The 18,910-nt window shown below is 35.3% G+C and overlaps 1 protein-coding gene and 1 long non-coding RNA gene across 2 annotated transcripts in view; one reads left to right on the forward strand and one right to left on the reverse strand.

Annotated features, from left to right (window-relative positions):
- The window catches only part of LOC140224788 (uncharacterized), a 3,250-nt gene extending 1,537 nt beyond the window's left edge, over nucleotides 1–1,713 (forward strand). The window contains exon 2 of the long non-coding RNA XR_011900034.1: nucleotides 46–1,713. This is a non-coding gene — a long non-coding RNA (uncharacterized lncRNA). The remainder of the gene's footprint in view (nucleotides 1–45) is intronic.
- Nucleotides 1,592–18,472, reverse strand: LOC109034781 (E3 ubiquitin-protein ligase AMFR). Its single transcript, XM_019048108.2, has 9 exons — nucleotides 17,381–18,472; nucleotides 16,032–16,289; nucleotides 14,648–14,800; nucleotides 13,856–14,160; nucleotides 12,786–12,896; nucleotides 10,799–10,962; nucleotides 9,229–9,350; nucleotides 8,253–8,461; nucleotides 1,592–7,154 (listed from the first exon to the last, which is right to left on the reverse strand). Exons 1-9 carry the CDS (start codon nucleotides 17,657–17,659, stop codon nucleotides 6,947–6,949), a joined length of 1,809 nt encoding a protein of 602 aa, XP_018903653.2. The 5' UTR covers nucleotides 17,660–18,472; the 3' UTR covers nucleotides 1,592–6,946.
- Between the last annotated feature and the right edge of the window lie 438 nt (nucleotides 18,473–18,910).

Raw genomic sequence — 18,910 nt, forward strand, 5'->3', positions numbered from 1 at the left:
CTTGAATCCCTACTATTATTCCGGTAAAAGCAATTCACTTCTTAGTTTCAGAAAAAATGCGTGACACTGCTCCTCCTCATGAATGGAATGCATTGTGCAATTTGGACTTACAATATCTGGCTCAGTTTAGAAACGACATACGTACCATTAGTTTCTCTATGCACGTGAGTTTTTTTACGGATGAGCTGGAAATTATAGTTCCTAATAATTAGAAACATATTTTGCAATTATTGCAAAATATGCTTTCTTTGCTAGGTTTTTCCCCCTTTTTTAAGACAGCGATTTCAATATTCCTCTTCCAGCAAACTCATTTAACATTAATTTTATTCTCTTCTCTATCTTTTCTGGTATCTGCTAACTGGTGAATTGTGAACGATTTAAAATATAAAAATGGTTGGATTAAGAGGATTCCTTTATGATTGTAAGGCTTTCATTTTTCTTGCATCATAGGAAGAAAGGTTTTGGCTGAAACGATGAATGTTGAGGGGTATGACTGTGACTGACATATCAACAGTGAAACTTCCAAACCACGTATCTTGATTTGCAACATTGCAGGCTTCCTATCATACTGTGTTTTTTAAAGGAAGAACTACTTGACGTTAATTCTTGAAAACTTCCGTAATTTTTTTTCTCTACGCAAAGAAAATTTTATAAAAATTTCGATCATAGGTAAGGCTGATTTGTTTTCCTTTAAAAAAATAAAATAGGAGCGGAGATTTTAAAACACTGTTATGGTACACCCTTGGAGTTTCACCCTTGATATGCTTTTGATATTTAGAAGGCTCATCTTGATCCCTCTTGGTTCTTTTCCATCGAATTAAGGTAATCCAAACAAGGGGTTTAGGAAGAGGAGCTGTAAATAGAACTCATTTAGGAGGCGGAACTAACCTGATCACAGTTTTCTCCAAATTTTACAACTTCTTTGCTTTCAGAAATACTAAACATAAGCACAGAAATTAAATTAACCTGATCTTCTCCCTTTGGAATTATCAATTTTTCAGTGGAAAAACGAAAATTATTTACTATTTAAGGCATTTTCAGATACAGATGAAGATCCCTGGTGGCACATGATATAAAATTTACGAAACAAAACCTCATAGAAAAACTCGTAAAAAAAGTAGGAGTCTAGACAAAACAAATATGGTTATTTACTAGTTTTTACAAGAAAAATGTGTACAAGTACTAATTGCCTCTCTTCGTCCTTATGATCAAATATTTTTCGGGTAAAATAAATTAACTCTCACCTATATACGGCTTATTTACAAGCTTTTTTGCATATAAATTTCAAACTCCAAAGAAAAACCAGTTTTACATTTTTTTTTTTTTTCGGAGTTATGTGAGCTACATAGGGATGCACAATTTTTACTACACTTTGATTGCGTTGGTTCCCTTCTGCTTATTGCAATCCACAAGTGATGCAAAGTTATTTTTTAAATATTTCTTGCTATTATCAACAAGGAACAGCCTCAACTTTTGCATGTTCATTCGCAAAAGAAAAATTGCAATGCATTTAGCAACCAATGTGCTCCAACCGGTTTTACAACTTCAACTGGTATTAAAAGAGGTTCGTAGAGGAAAGATTAGTCAACACACTTAATTAGAACAAATAGTTTATTCTGACAACATAGTGATGGTCTCTCCTCCACTTAAAGAGAGCCCATTAGCTCAGAAGTCATAGCGATGGGAAACATTCACACAAGGACATAAAAAAGATTACATGCTTCACGGTAAGGGACAATTAAAAAAAATAAAATAAAAAAAGCTACTGCATTAACTTGGTACAAAAATAGAGTCCTTCATTCATTTTAAATACTCGAAAAACGGCGCAACATTCCATGTTGTGACGACATTCCGTCCTCTTCCCAAAGCAAGTATCACAAGCGATAATAATAAAGCGTGAATCTCAACAAGACTAGTCTACATACAATGAAAGTAGACAAAATTTGAATAATTGTTGCCACCATACAGACTGAAACCTAAAATGCGACTTATGCCTTAAAGTTTCTTCCAAATCCTTTTTATCATGAATAAGAGAGAAAAGTTCAGACAATGATTGAATTCTCCTTCAAAGATACTTCCTGTAAGAGTTTCTGTGGCGCATATGAATGCCCTTACTTTTTTTTGCAGGTTCAAGTAGGGCATTAGAGAAAAAAGGTTTTTCAGGATTGTGTGCACGACTTGCAATTTTCAACTACTGAATCATTACATGAAAACATAGGACTTGAAGTGCACAATTTCTTAAGAACTTCTTTTTTCATTAATGGTACCTGTGAGACTATGCTTAAAAAGAGGAAAGTTCTCTTCTTGAAAATGAAAGAGATATCGATGGCCAAAGTGCGAAACCACGTATCTCTTTTTGCGACGTTCAAACTTCCTGTCATACTTTATTTTTTCTTCAAAGAACTAGTCAGAATATTTCCTTGAAAACTTCCTTGATTTTTCTTCTCTGTAAGCAGAATATTGTGTATAAATTTCAAGCTAAACAGTCGGGTTTTTTCTCTTTGAAATATATAATAAGGAATTATTGAATTATATATATAATATATAAATAAAAATATATAATAGGAGCAGAAATTTTGAAACATTGTAATGATGATAACGAGATACTTAATTTTGCACTCAGGCCATTGATGTAAGACCTTGTCTCCATCAGAGATTTTCAAACGGTTAAGGTGCATTATCCTAAGTACCTGTTCGGAAACAAGGATGTCAGATGCTCAATGGTTTGCATCATTTGATTTCATTAGAATTTTCCGATGACTTAAAAATTTACGCATTAATACCTGTCTAATTAACCAAACGGTTGACAATCTTCAGAGTAAATTAGGCGTGCTGAATTGCATTTAGTAAATGGAGGCACTGCTTGGTTTCAGGTAAGCTCAACAACACACCTCTAATTTGAATATTTTGGCCCGAGAGTGAGGCAAAATCGATACAAAAGTAAGCTACAAGCTACCTGATACATCACCGTAGCACTGGCTGTTAAAAAAAAGTTAAATAACTTGTGCAATTCAAACAGGAAATTCTTTAAAAAAATGCCGTTAAAAAATCCAAGTCAGGAAATGCTTTGGGTTAAAATTCTTGCCGAATACCTAAGTTTGCACACTTACAGAGTGCGCAGAAGATCCGCCATAATGATTCTTGCATTTACATCCAACTCTAATATGGAGCAACTGATTTTCCATTCCACTCTGAATGAGCGTAAAAATTGGTGTGGACCATTCTTTTCTAACATAAAAATGTCAACTTTACTCATACAAGTTTTTCATTAGTTAATGTCCGTAAATATTAATAAAAATTTTTACGAGATGTCTTAGTTTTTATGTCAAATATTTTATGTTTAGCATCAAAAAGAGTGATTTTTATAATCTAACAAAATGAAATTGCCAATTTTTTTTGGAATTCTTTTTTGACATATATTTCACATTAAGGAGGAGAATCGATAACGGCAGTTTTTTGGCATACACTATCTGAACTTCCTCAACTCTACGATTTTTTGCTTGCTTTACTTTTTTTAAAATCAAAATTTGACAGTTAACACAGTGTCCTTTAATTCTCTACAAGACTTCATAATCTGCGAATTTGTTTGAGTGATTTGCTGCAGCAACTAATGTGTAAAAATGTCTGAGAGTATGTGTGTAAAACAGCAAACGTATATTAATGAGAAAATATTCTTATGGAGTTGCAAACCTTAACCAGTTCTAATGACCCATCCACTTAAAACACTGCGTTCAAGAAAGAAAGAAAAAAAATACATGAAAAAATTAAAATTAAAAACATGTGTGTTTGTTTGACTTGAGAAACCTAAAAGAAGCTTCAATAAGAAATGGCTGCTTTTCCCTGACAATGACAAAATAACTCCTTTAAAGTTTCTTTCATAAAGCTTTAGACTTTGAAAGAGAAAACAGGATTGTTGACACATGTCACTAATGAAATTGCAGCAATGCGTGTCTCAGTTCAGGGTGTAGCAGACTTCTTGTCATACTTTCTTTTCTACATCGGAAACTACTGAACAACATTTCTTGAAAACGTTCGTTATTTTTCTTCTCTGTGTAAAAAATTTTCGTAAAAAGTCGAGCCATGATGTTTGTTCAATCTCCTTTTTCGAGATACAATAGACGCGGAGATTTTGAAACACCACGACCAAGATACACATTTTTGCAGTTTCATCGTCAATATGCAACTTTAGAAAATTAAGTGTGCTCTCTGAATTTGTTCTGAGGTCTTGCTGAATTTTAACTGATATTTTTCACTGAACTATGCAGAATTGTAGGAATGAATGGAGCTCTGCTCTGGTATGCCTCCAGGATTTACCATTTAAGTACTCTCCCGTGATAAAAATTTTGCGAAGGACACAATGGTGCTACTGATTTTCTCTGAGACGGACTTTCAAGTACAAAAAAAACTCTCAAAGTTGAGGTCACAATAAGGGAACCCCCCTGCTATGATGGAAGTCCACCTTAAAATCTAGTTAAACTCTCAATGCACAGATAGAGGACAAAGACATTGGCGGGTTGCCGTTGTTCAGAGGTCAGCCTTAGAGTCCCAAAATAAAGTGGCAACCTTGCTAATGTATTTGTTCCCTATCTGTGCATAGAAAGTTTGACTGGATATAGAGGTGAACTCCCAGCATTGGGTGTAAGGGGTGTCTCCTCCGATGCGACCTCAACTTCGAGAGCTTTTTTTGCACTTTTCATTTCAGAGAAAATCAGTGGCATCATTGCGTTCCTCGCGAAATTTTAAAAAAGGGAAAGTACTTGAATCGCAAATCCCGGAGGCATGTAAGAGCTCCATTATGCATTCCTTACAATGGGAGAGAGGTCTTGTTTGCAGTATCAGGGCAAAGAAAATTCAGACTTATGTTTTTCCCGCGGTAAATGCACCATGATAAATATCCGTAATTTTTCGAGGAGAAGGATTCTTAACCATATTTTTACTTAAGCTGCGGCAAATGATGGTGCAGCGAGAGGGGTTTCAGTTATCTCTCTTGTGAACTCACTTTGACTGGGAATTTTGCCGGGAAAAAATTAGTATTTCACAATGTTTGATGTTTGTTTTTAACCTCCTTAAAGACACAAAACACAAATTTAACATTCCTTTCTGACCAAGTTACACACTAAAGTAATTTCACGAGCACTCCTCCTCTATGTCATACAAGACAAGAACATCGCAATAGAGAGAAAATTACTTGGCTTAACTTTAAAGATAAAAAACTTAAACTCCCCACGTACATGGTTAAAATTACTTGGTTCTTAAGAGACAGTCATGCGTACATTAACATAAGGTAGAAAGAAAGTGATAGGGGACTTATATACAATAGAATCAGGATTGCACAAGACATTAAAAATCAAATAATTAAAAAATTACAACAAAAAAGAGATGCTATCAAACAAAACAGAAATATGTAAATCAGCCGACTGTTAGACCTTGGACTGGTACTGCAGAGTAATAGCTTTCGATTGAAGAATCAAGAGATAATTCCTAAAATTTAATATGATTACCTATTTAATTTATTACATGATGGTGATTAAGAAAAAGGGGGTGGCACTACTTGAGGAATTCATCGTACCAAGCTGAAATAATGCCAAAGTTTTGGACTCCAGCCAATGCTGGTAAAGTTTAAAAAATTATGTATGCTTTTTTAAACAAGACAAAAATGAACATTACTGAATTTAATCATTTTAATGCATGAGGACCAAAATTTTGAGCACACTCTTCAACAACTTGAACAAATTGTATTGCTCAAAATAAAAAAGGGAAATTTTTTATTTTTATGATAAAAAGCAGAATGTGAAATAGGGAACTTTATATACTTCCTGACAATGATCTGACAACACCTATGGACAAGATGTAAGAGCATTTGAATAAAAGAAAAAGTTACTTGCAAAATATCTACAAGCAGTCGATATTAGTTGAAAAAAAAAAAAAAAAAACCGAGTCAAACTGTCAAAAAAATAATTCAGCTGTGATACGATAAATTCACTTAAGTAATTCTTTTGCCGTTAATGTATAAAACTCTTCTAAATAGGTTCAAATTTACAGTTGAGTGTCTACATTCGAAAAGAAGATAGAAAAAATAGGTATAATAAAAACTCTGAGCAAGTGCCAACTTCACAAACTTCGCTGTTTAGTGACTGGAAAAACGGACAATTGGTAGACTGAATTGGAAGAACAGAGACAGAAAAGCTGCCTTTATTCCTTTTCGGAATAATAATAAAATTAAAAACAAAATAAAACAGAAAGAGACAATTAAAATGAAACAGCACTTTCCATCACAGATAACTTGACCAGGATTAGAGTAAAATAGTTAATGATAAAATATCCTCGACGCCACTCTTGGTGGGACTAGCAAACAGGAAAAGACGCAAAATTCCCTGGACTAAATAGGACCATTTTACTTGAACATTGAGAGGACAACAAAGATAAAGTTTCTTAATTGGGGGGAAAAAAAAATCAGAAAGTTCAATAATTTTTATAATCTACTCTAAATAATTAACTAGATATTTTGAAAAATGGACAAAAAATTATTTAAAGCAGCAACTGAAGAGGTATTGCTTCAGAAACATACCTTTCCAAAGTAGGTACGTTTTTTCGGATGCAAACAAGTTAGATGCAAGTTGGATGCAAGTCCAATTTTAGGAAAACAGTTTCCCTCCAGAATTTTTTGCTGCATGAACTAAGGAAAGCCATTTTTTTCGTAAAAAAAGAGAGAAAAAACTAGCTTTATCAAAGTAGTTCAATCCTCACAAGAAAAAATCAACAGCGCAAATTGTACATCTTGTAGAGAAACGAAATTAAAATTCCAAAAATTTCCCTCCTTAAAATTTACACTAATTCACACCTCATCCTGTTTGATAGTCCCGATTTTGTATCAATAAAAATAGTTTAGTCGAGGCGATTTGGAGTGTTTAAAACGGACACTAAAAAACTCCAGCTATGATCTGGCCTAGTCGACTTTGGAATGGGACTGATCGGTTGATGTACTTGACTCCCCGCTTGAAGATGTGGCTGCTTGGCGATCTAAATACTTTTTCCTCGCTGCCAGCAGCAGCTTTTCCTTGCGTAATTGTAAGATTAATTCCCTTTCACTGGGAGATTTTGAGAAACGGCTCCCTGTTGTGAGCGGTTCACTTGGTTCTATACTCACATCCGAGCTGAAACAGAAATTTTATTGAAAGAATTCAGATTGAAAATTTTTGAACATGTTATTCTCGGACTTTGAATGACAAGTTAACTCATCATGGCTGTTCTATGATAAATTGAGAATAAAAAAATATCTGATTATGGGACCTGGCAGCGTTGATTTTGTCAGTTCCGTCCTTTTTTGACAGAGGGCGTCACTCATCCTTACTTGTAATATAATTAAAACCAACCCAACTGTGTGCTGATTGGGTTTTACTGTGTACTCTATTACTTCATCTGACAACATTAATTCTGTGATTTTGCATTTTTTTTTATTTTGACAGTTGGATAAATAACCGCAGTAAAAGCTTCAAACAGCTTTTCTCAGTTGTTTTCTGACAGAGCGCATTTTAAATATTAAGTATCTCAATTTTTATCATTGTGAGATGAATTTTAGAAAATTTTATCAATATCCAAAATTACCGATTACAGTCAAATCAAATACAGAACGAAAGAACTTACTTCTCTCTATACTCGATCATTTGAAATAATTCAATTTACTGGCAGTTCGCTGAAACTTTTTAAGACGTATAAAATGTATGAGCTGACAGTTTTTCCTTCATTTGGGGGGGAGGGCTTCATAAACAAGTTTTTTGCAGTTATTCCGCAGTTGAACCGGGTAGTTTTGGCTGATTGTGCAATGTACCCCCTAACTACACCTTTCTTTACAAGCTAACTACAAGATTCTTATCTCTGTTTTTTATAGCCAGTGTTCGAAACTCACACGCGCCAAATGCGCCTAAAAAATGATTACTCTGCGCCAACGTGGTCACTAAAAATCGCCCCCCTCCTCCCCTTTGGAAAAAATCCTATTTTCTGGTTGGATAATTTTTTGACAGCTCCCAAGTTACAGCTACTTGTCCTGTAACTAAAACATCTCGCGTCTAACTTTTCACTGAATGCGCCATGACATTTAGGCAAAAAGTCAATTTGGCCCCTAAATAATCTTCCATGGCCCCTAAAAATCGAGCTTGATGAGCCGCATGGCTCCTAAAACTCAAAGATGAGTTTCGAACACTGTTTAATAGCATCTTACAGCTGCAAAAATACAATTCTTAGAGGGTGCTAACCTTGTCGGCGTAAATGATGGAGAGAAAGGCTGCCATGATGATGACGATGATGGAGCCTCTCCAGGCGTACCATTTTCCTCTTCAAAAGAGGGGGAGGGTGGAGGAATTCGCCCATCTAGAATGTTTTCAACTGTCAGTTCAACAGATCTCGTCACATGAAGATCATCTCTGAGAGTAGATAACGGATAGTCTGGAAATAACTGTTGCACCTAAGTTGGAAAAAGACAAACAGTGAAATAAGAGAACATAATTGGATAAGCCGAAAAATTGAATAATAAAATAGAAACAATAGATTTATAAAGAACCATTGTACAGCGAAAAAAATAAGTTTGATGATGACATTGATTGCCAAAAGGCCTTAGGTCAAAATGTAAGTTTTTCAAAATTAAAATTGTTTTGTTCGCAGCATAATATTCTTTATTAGTTTATTTATTCTATTTGATTTAATAGTGAAATAAGCAAATAGTAAAGGATGAGGACGTTGCGTTCACTCTCAGTCATCATTTCCGGAGTGAAGATAGTTGCCTTTTGATTTTTAAGAGACATGCTAATTTCCCTGAGCAATTTAAAGAATGGAGCCTCTAATTTAAAACAGTAAACATTGACAGTACATTTACTAACAGTATGACAGGCGATATGGTAAGCTTCCGAAATCAAGACCGTTTGTTGGAATGTTGTAACTTCCCTTTGAATTATTATTTAAGACGAAAATATGAAGAATGAGCGTTCTTGACTTCCTCATTGGAGTTCAGGAGAAGTTGTAAAATTTTAGGATTTTTCAGGGATTTTTGGAAACGCTTCTCTCCCACTTATTTTGAGTTAAACATAGCAGACCTTTACATCTGATTTTGAGACCCATAGCATATGATACATGATGTTCTCTTTACATACTCTTTGGACTCTTTGCATGGTATATAGAAAGTGCAGGAATTTCAGTTTTATGTTTACAAGTTTGTCAAATGCTCAAACCTCCTACCTGTCTTGCCATTGAGTCAATCTGTGAAGATGAATCTGATTGCATTGAGTCCAACCGCAGTAACTGGGGTGGATGAGTAACTTCTACTGAGAAACTTGGCAACCATGAACCGTATCGAGAGCCTGAAAATATGTAACATGTAGAAACAATTTGCTGGAATATGTAATTTTCACAATGATTTTACTGTGAGTCTAGATGACATGTGCTGATGTTCCATCAACACACATGCGTCATGGATTCATTTTTGTGATGTATAGGAGAAAAACATAATTCTGATGGCTTGAAGATTTGCGCATTTACAGCAAATAACTGAAACTGGACTGCAATTTGTAACTAAAGAGTACTATTTCTGACTTGGTTTAGAAACAACATGCGTTCCATTAGTTTTCCTATTCACATAGATGCTTCTGTCAATGGGCCAGAAAGGATTGCTCCTAATTACAAAATGATTTTCTGGGTAAATGGTGCATGATAATGAAAAGTCAAAGTCATTGCTGGATTTAACAACCAAAATACACAGGAGTGCATCTATGGCGGGCATTGCATGCGTAAAAAATTTTCCCCTGTTTCTAGTAGTGAGATTTTTCCAGTCAAGTAGCAGGATTCCCCACACCAACGGACTACCTTGCAAAATTGAGCCATTTGTTTTGCTACTGAAAGGACAGGAAAATTCATTCAGTGAGGCGTTTTATCAGACCATGGTGGTTTTAATTTTTAATTTTATTCATTTCCTGATATTTCCTGGATTTTCCCTGATTTCGAAAAAAAATTCTCTGATGAAAATCCGAGATTTCCGCTCATTTTCTTTGGGATTATCGTGGAGACACAAACCTTTCCCCTGAAAGATTGCGGAAAAAATTAAATTTTTCATCAGTTATCTAATTCATTGAAGTCCTGGTTATACAGGTCACCAATAATTATGCAAATTTCATCTACAAGCGAACAGAGAGGAATTTCCTGATTTTGAGCACCAATATCCTGACAAAATCCCTGATTTTCCCTCATATATTTCATTCTCTGAAGAATCCCGATATTTCTTGGTTCTTCTAATTCCTGGACACCATGGATTAGTATTAGTGCTACAACTGTTGTGAGCTTGGCATTGGTAGTGCACAAACGAATCACACCATTGGACCAGGAAGACCACATTATTAGAAACAGCAGGGAAAAATATACTTGGGATAAGATACATATTATCCTGAGAATTCTTGGCTATTCAAATCGAGTTGAATTTTTGCCTCAAAAAAGCACCAATTTTTCAGAAGATCCGAGTTTTCCTCACAAAAGGAAGTTTTTTTAAGAAAATCTCAATTTTTCGGAAAACTGGAGGATGTGGGGAAAAAACCAAGGACTCAGAGCTATAAATTAATTGTAACAATTTTTTTCTAGGCGATTCTAGGTACAGGCTTGCGGAATAAAGGTATGAGCTGCAAAGGGTTACTTCCTATTTATATTGCTCGAAAATAAAGTACAAGTTAAAATAGTACAATCTGAAAGTATTCCACATCTTGATGCTTTTTTTATCCGCATGAAAATTTAAAGAGAAATTAAAATCAAAACAAGAATTTACCGTCAAAATGGAAGTAATGGTAAGGACTACGACTTCTCCTTGGAGTATTCAAAGCGTCTCTGGAGAGAACCACCGATGACATGCCTGGGGGAGGACGGATTCCAAGGTACATGCGACATGTTGGACATGATGTGTCTTGCTCCAACCAAGATTGAAGACAGGTGCTGCAGGAGGAGAAAAAATAATGTGTGAGATTATACCTCACTACTACATTAAAGCCAAAACTTGAATTCTTCTGCTTGAAATATGAGTTCATTAAGGGTTCATGTCGTTCTTAATTGTTTTGAATTTAACTTCCGAGAGCTGAAGTACGGATTGAGATAGCAGATATGAGAATTTAAGTTTGATGTATCGATCGTTGAAAGATTGTCTTTACACAAAAAAGTCAAAAACCGCCGAGATTTGTGACTTAATTGGACGTATTTCTGCCAAACAGAACTATGTGCATTATGACGTGAACCCTGTTATGCATATATTCTTATGGGTCTCAGGGCTCATGTCTTAATACATGTAGTTCCGTTCGGCAGAAATACGTCAAATTGATAGGATTTACCGCATGCCAGTTTGACCATGCCCAGAGCCCAGGAGAAATTACCTAAAGCTCTATCCTTGCAAAATCATTACTTCCAATTACTGTTAAGCTCTTCACAACTAAAGTAAGTACATAGGAATATTGCTTTTTGTGAAGCGTACTTTACAACATCTTTACATCATCTTCAACCATTTTTTTCAATTGTCCATTGCTTAATTGTACATATCAGTAATAAAAGAATATACATCAATGCCCAAAGAACAAAACCACATATGTAGAAATCTCTTTTTGCGATGTTGCAGACTTTTAGCCATACTTTACTTTTTCTTTGGAAAACTAGTTGACGGAGTTTCTTGAAAACATCCTTAATTTTTTTCCTCGTTTAACAGAATATTCTGTATAAATTTTATGCTAAGAAGTTGGCTTGTTTTTCTTCGAAAAAATAAAATAAGATCGGAAATTTTGAAAACACTACAATGGAGATTTGTGGTTTTGCACTTTGGCTATTAGCATAAATAATAATCATTGAAACATGGTATTAAGCCAGTGTACTATTTTTCGCTACTCAGTGAACTTCAACCATTAAAAGTAATATGATAACCTGCACAACCGACCCATTACAGTCTTAGCTGGTCTCACAATGAGCAACCGAATCCTTAACTTTGGAGTAAAATCTCCATTCTGGAAGTAAGATGCTATGTACATCCAGAGGACAGACTTACAGCATATAATGGGTATGTAAACACAATTTTCGGTGAAAGAATGACAGACCTGAATAAAGATATCCTCAATATCATCATCTGGCAAATGACCTTGAAGAGAACTGAGGAGTCACTCATGAATTATGAATTCAAACCTGTTAGTGTGTTAGTACTGAAGGGGAACCACGAAAATAATATGAGTTTGGGAAAGAAACAAGTCTTTTCATTAGGAATTATAATACCACTCCCAATTGCATATTTAAATTAATGCAGTTAAAAATGTACCTGCCTACAACTGTCTCTTTCCTGATGATAATCAATCCACACAGTTACTTACTTTTTGAAGTTGTTCCATTTTGCATGCATTAAAATACTTTTGATTCCATTTTTACTTTCTCCTTTCCTTTCAATAGAGAAAGGATTTTTACTACGCCCAAATGACATTCAGCCTAGCAAGATTGGTGAACTAAGAAAAATGAATTCATATTCAAGTTATTGATAATGTCCAGTTTAAAATTGAATTCTCATTTTTGATGGTCAGAATCTGAGATTGGTCAGTTTTTATGATGGAATTTTTTGCTCATAAAATTCGCCTACCCTGCCAAATTAATTTTTTTTCTTTCTTAAAATTGGCAATAATGTATGATAACTCTCAATTTTTCAAGATTTTGCAAAGCACTACCATTATGATTCTAATTCGAAGGTGGGTAGCAAATTTTGAAAAATGAGTAAAGTAGGAGGAAAATCTACTTACTTGTGGAAAAGGTGCGAGCATGGTAATTTTCTGGCCGATTCCATTTTCTCCCAGCAAATAGCACAGTTGTCAGAATTTTCAGCCAACTCCTCACTTGTTGCTTCAGGATAACTGCAAAAAAGAAAATGTATGAATGGTCACTTAGGAAGGAGATACATTGCCACAAAATCTTTTATAGATCTCAGGTTCCAAAACGGAGATGATAGGTCTTTAATTAGCAGCGGTCGCATGAGTGAAATGCTACAGCACTTCACCTATCCAGCCGTATTCTAATGAATTATCTTGGTTACCAGTCATTGGGAATATAAAGTTAGCCATTCTAAAAAAATGTCCTACTAATTTTAATTACAAGCATGAATTCTAAAAGTTGGGCTTCAGCTTTTTATGTGTCTGGGAACCAATGCTCCAACATCACCGAACACCATTTGTGAAACGGATCTGAGAATTAGGCTGCAACTTTTAAAAAATAAGGGCACTAGAAAAATGTAGCTCCTAAAATTTTGTTCAGCCTTGATTTCTGCAGAGTACTTGCTCCATTATCAAAAATTTTATGGGCTCCAAAAAATTTGGGGACGGTGGCTAATAATATGCGTGACAGTCAAGTGGCTTTCAGAATAATGAGATTAAAGTAAGAAACTGTTACAGGCCCGCTTAAAGCCTTCTAATGCACTTGAAGATACAGTTGATGACTGAACACGAACACCACAAACCTCAGTTTGTAATGTTTCAAACTCACTGTCATACTTTATTAATGTAATTCGAACACATATCAATATAATTTCCTAAATATTTTGTGAATTTTTTCTGAAGTCTGAAGAATATTTGATGAGGGTTTCAAACAAAAAACAATGGCTTGTTAAGCTAATGTTAGCTTGTTTCTTGTTTAAAAAAAATTTGAGGCGGAAATTTTGAAAAATTGGGGTCAAAATATATGGTTTCTGCACTTAACCATTGATTTAAAAATGTATTTCTTTCAAATAAATTAAGAAATTTAGGCGACTTAGAAAATCAAAGGAAATTAAGATACACAGGTCCACTGAATCTTGCAGAGAGAAAATAAAAATATGTACCTCTTCTCCATGTGTGTGATGACCCACCAATAGTTGCGATGTTTCTTAATTCGCCTTTGGATCTGGTAGAATAGGAACTTGATATGAAGGCCGATGACAAGAGACGCCATCGAGAGGAAGATATTGCTCCAGACAAGCATGTGCAGGTGATGAAGAAGCTCTAGGATGAGAATTGTCAGGTCACAGATGAGCTCAGCGTAGTACGGCAGATGGCCTCGCGACCAGGAGTTGTTTCCGCGGGAGTTGTAAAGATGCAACAAGTAGCGCAAGAGTGTATGTTGAACGCTCAGGGCCAACAAAAGACACTGCGAATTCAAATTATACATTAGATATAGAAATGACTTGCATTAACAGAGGAAAATTTTTCTCAAACGTCATTTTTTTAAAAATTTAAAATTACAATTTTTTACGATTAGACTACTTACATTTTGAAAAAGGAGTTTGTACTTTTGGCTTGTTTTGAAAACAACACGTGCGCCAATAATTGCCCTATGTAGATAGGTACTTTCATATATGAGTCAGAAATAAAAGTTCCTTTTCGCAAAATGTAGACCAATTCTAGTATCTGAGAGAATAAGTTCCAAAAGGTTCAATTAACTTTGGTGCCAATGAAGAGCATAAATTCAGAGCATCATTTTACGATTTTGAACGGCAATCATGGGAGACTAAACCATCAAATTTTTGCCAATGATCTGCTTTGTCAATTTTAACGACAGATTAATTCGTAACTGAGACAAATTTCTTTTGTGGTTCAAGTAATTCATACTCGTAAAAATGCTCTTTCCAACTCACCTCAGCAGCCATGAATGCAAAAGTGTTGAAGCCACCAAAAAATCCTACTCCAATTGCAGCAATCAATAGGACGCCAGAGAGAACTAAGATTGCACCCAACAAGCATAGTAGCCTTATGTGATTCCAAGAGGTTGGAGTGGTTGAAAACAAGTACTGAAACATTCATTTTCAAAATAAAAAATTCTTCTTGCACCTGAGAACAAGTACATGGTAAAACCATACGTCTCTACAAATTTTTAGAAAGGGTTTTGTTTTAAAAAATCTATGATACTGAAAAAAAAGGGAAAAAATTGAATTGAATAAAAATTTAAAGATAGCCATGGACTTCCAGCACTGACTCTTATACCTTGCTGCCGATATATCATCTTGACAAATTAAAACCACGAAACACAGAGAGAGGATATCTTTGAACACATTGATACATTTTCATGAAAGTTAAATTACTTATTTATCGCAGAATGGTCGCCAATTTGATGTTTCATGGAGGCTAATTTACTGCCCAAAATTTATCTACAGCTGTCGAATTTATAGGTCGATCTTTCACAGTATCCAAGAAAAAGGAAAGAGTGTTTAGAGCATCCTTCTATGTTTACAAGAAAAAAACATCATTCCTGGAAAAAGGATACTTTACAATGAATTTTTTTTCTTGCGGCTTGATTGATTCATTGCTGAATACCTATATCACACTTTGCACATGGAGTTATTAGATGCCTCAGACCAACACATCCCAACGCTGATCATACAACAGAGGGGTATCGTTTTTGGCTTTTTCCAGCCCCACCTGGATTTTGCTGAGTGTTTCATATTTTCAAAGTACTAGTCCTGGGTAGACTCTATGCCAAATATTTTACTGAATGGAGCCCATGTAAAGGTGCAGTAATGCCTCAAACCCAAAATCCTGGCATCGAAAAATAGTTATTTTTGTCGACTTTTTTGACTGTTATCACTCTTCCAGCAGATGATTCCTATTTATTTTTGTGCGTACTTTCCGTTTCTGGCCTTTAAAAAGGACTCTGATAAATTTCAAGGGGCCTGATGGTCCATTGTTGCCCTTTTTGGCCCATTTTTAGGGGTTTACACACGAAGAATTCAATTTAAACTATGAACCGTAAGTTTTTGAAAAGAACGCAAAAAAAAAAAGAAGAATAAACAATGTTCAGTGAAACTTTTAGGTGGATGTTCCAAATACTCTTTCCTTTTCCTTGGATACTATGAAAAATATGAAATTGACAGCTGTAGATAAATTTTGGGCAATAAATTAGCCTTCATGAAACATCAAATTGAGGACCATTCTGCGATAGGAGTAATTGAACTTGATATTAGGAAGAGAAAATAAACGAATAATTATTATAAAATTAATAAATTATTATCAGAGTAAACTTACATATTCAAACCGATCTTTGCATACTAGAGCTAGCAGCTGAAGAAAACCCAGAATGACAAACCAAGTGTACCATAGTATCACTTCATCCATGTTTTGAACATTTATTACACCGAATACGAAGATAAACTTGTAAAACAGGTAGTTCCAAAACTTGTCTTTCAGGTGTTGCATCTCCACCACTCGAAGTTCTCCAAACACTAGAACTTGGACAGTTTTTGCAGTTAATATCAGCCCACAAACTGCAGCATTGATCACAGCCTGCAAATAGAAGGGCAGTTATTAAAACATTATTTGAGGGAAAAACACTTTATAAAAATTCCGTTTTTTTTTTCATGCCTTGAATTAGACACAAATATAATAACGCTCTATCCTGATGGGTGTGAGCTTGAAGTCATCTAGGTCCATAGTGTTATCTTGTGGTTCTCCTCGGAGCTTTCTGCACACCTAGGGTGCAAAATTAGATTAAGAACTTCCGTTCTGCACAGGCATGAAATTCAATTTAACTTCATACGATTGGTAGGTATTTTTTAATGCCATTTCTTTCATCCAGGGGCGCCATTTCAGATTTTTGCAGGGCCGGGGAAAAAGTGGCGAGGTTATTTTTTTTTTTTTTTTTGCTGAGCAGCTCAGCTTCTCATCTGGGAAACAGCAAACGTGGATCTTTCAAACTTCTTCCCTCGGTTTTCCCGCCTTCTTTTTCCCTTTCCCGCCATGTCAAGCAGTATTCCCTGGCCAGACTCCAAAACCCAGGGCCCGGCAAATTCCTAGCCTAGCACCCCCCAATTGGTGCTCCTGCTTCCATCGCTTGAATAGGAGCAGACATCGTTAGCCTAAAACCTGGTAGTAAACAGGTTTAGCGCCAGAATACAGCAGAAAAACTCCCCTTCTACCTCTTCTTTCTAGAAGTACTTCTCTTCAGTAAAAAAAGTAATTCCATTAGAGCTCAATCATATGTTGAGAAAAATGTCAAAATCTGATAAGCTCAAAATCAGCACCACTCAACAGGTTAATACTTGCAGATAAACGGCACTACTTATGAGAGGTGACTTAAACAATATTTCATTTTTGTGTCAACATTCCATTAAGCAAGCTTTAATAGGAGCGAGAAATTATAAATGTGTACTATCTATTAATATGAGAAAGAAACAATCCTGTACACTCCCAAGCAAACTTTTAAATTTATTCATCTCTTAAGGTGGTTCATTAAGGTATCTGACGTGGTCAAACTGGCATGCAATATATCACACACCAGTTTGACCACGCTAGAAACCGTGACGAATCACCATAAGAGTAGTCTTAATATCGTCAATCTCGATAGAATAGGATAAAATTAATGAAAAGGTTCTTACCCATATACTGAGAGGATCTTGCAAGATAAATGTGATCACGTTCAATGCCCAGGCCAAGAATCCTGATGATGAACTTAATTTCAGCTGATGCACAAGGGTATCAGATGAATTTGACAAAGAACTAAACATGCTTCCCTGAGAGGAGTTGTTTTTTAATCCTTGGTTGTTGTTTGCTGTTTGAACAGCATAGAACACGGAACAAGACAGAAGCGCAGCACTAAAAATTGAATACAATTTTAGACTGGGACGCGGGAGCCCACTAACAAATACACTCGGCATTGTTCTTAAAAAGAAGATCAGTAACACTTAATAATATGGAAAGAAAGAGACCAAATGCATGTGTACATGAAACAGAATGAAAGTATGGTGAATGATAATAGGTTAAAGCCACAGGAGAGAAAAATTTATTTCACACAGCAGCAGAACACTTTTGACTACTTGCAGTTCGTTCAATGGCTTTCCATCTGAAATGACGCGTTTAAAATCCGGTTTTTCATAATAGAACGGGATACTCAGTCGCGATAGACTTATGACAAAAAACTGTAAAATCCTTGAAAAGTAAGTTCCAGTTCCACAAGGAGCACAGGCTTCATGAAGATTGGGGGAAAATGAAGATCAAGAGGCAAGGACTAAAATAGAAAACACTTCACGATCACTTGCAAAACCGACGGCTCGTCTGTGACAGTTTGTTGTTATGGATAACTTTCCAATTTACGGTCATTAATTATAGATAAATCATTGAATGACGATAGCTTTCAATTAGGAAAATTTCGACGAAGAAATTCGACGATCTGGTTGTTTGTTTATCAGTTTCAAAGACTACAGATTATAATCAAATTGAAAACAACCAAAGATTATTGGCTGGTATTCCACGTCTTCACTCCGGCCAGTGGCGCCAATTTCAAATATTGAAATAAAAGAACGAAAACGACGTACTTGATAGCTTAAGTCTTAAACACTTGAAAAAAGCCTGGCAGTCTCACTTTTTCTTGTTTTCTGGACTTGAAAGAAAAAGGCTGAAACAAATCTCTTTCAAAATGGACTTTACTTCCCTGCTGAGAAATTGACAATGCTGTCCTCAAAGGAGCTAATGCACTGGGTGATGTGAAACTAAACAGGGAAAATTGTTTAGTTCCTCTCATAATTGTAAGTTTGTAAAGTACCTGCTACATGTAATTTCTCCGGGATGAAATAAATTTTATTTTCCTTCTCATATTCTTGCCTTATTCCTCCGCATCATGAGGAAGAATAAACATGATATTTCTCAGGCCAGTTGCACAATCGTGAGACAAATTTTTTAGTCAATTCAAACCCAAGGCTGTATGAATTCCCATTGAAAAATTAATTGGGAATAAACCAAAGCAAAGACAAATCATCATGGGGCAACATAAGCTTCCTTATTGTATATTTAGACAAATTTCAAAGCCTAATGGAAACAATATTACCAAAGATAAGAGGCTATGGCAAACCCAGTATATTTTTTTAAGTGTATTTTCCAAAAGAAATACAGGATTTTTTTCTTCACTGGTA

The sequence above is a fragment of the Bemisia tabaci genome, chromosome 6 (genome assembly GCF_918797505.1).
Source record: "Bemisia tabaci chromosome 6, PGI_BMITA_v3".
Classification (NCBI taxonomy): Eukaryota; Metazoa; Arthropoda; class Insecta; order Hemiptera; family Aleyrodidae; genus Bemisia; species Bemisia tabaci.

Coding starts and splice junctions, on each gene's coding strand:
- LOC109034781 (XM_019048108.2), bottom strand. CDS start 17,659: ATGCCGAGTGTATTTGTTAGTGGGCTCCCGCGTCCCAGTCTAAAATTG. Junction 10,963..12,785: donor TGCTCGCACCTTTTCCACAA/GTAAGTAGATTT, acceptor CTCCTCCTGCAG/CACCTGTCTTCAATCTTGGT. Junction 7,155..8,252: donor CCATCATTTACGCCGACAAG/GTTAGCACCCTC, acceptor TTTCTGTTTCAG/CTCGGATGTGAGTATAGAAC.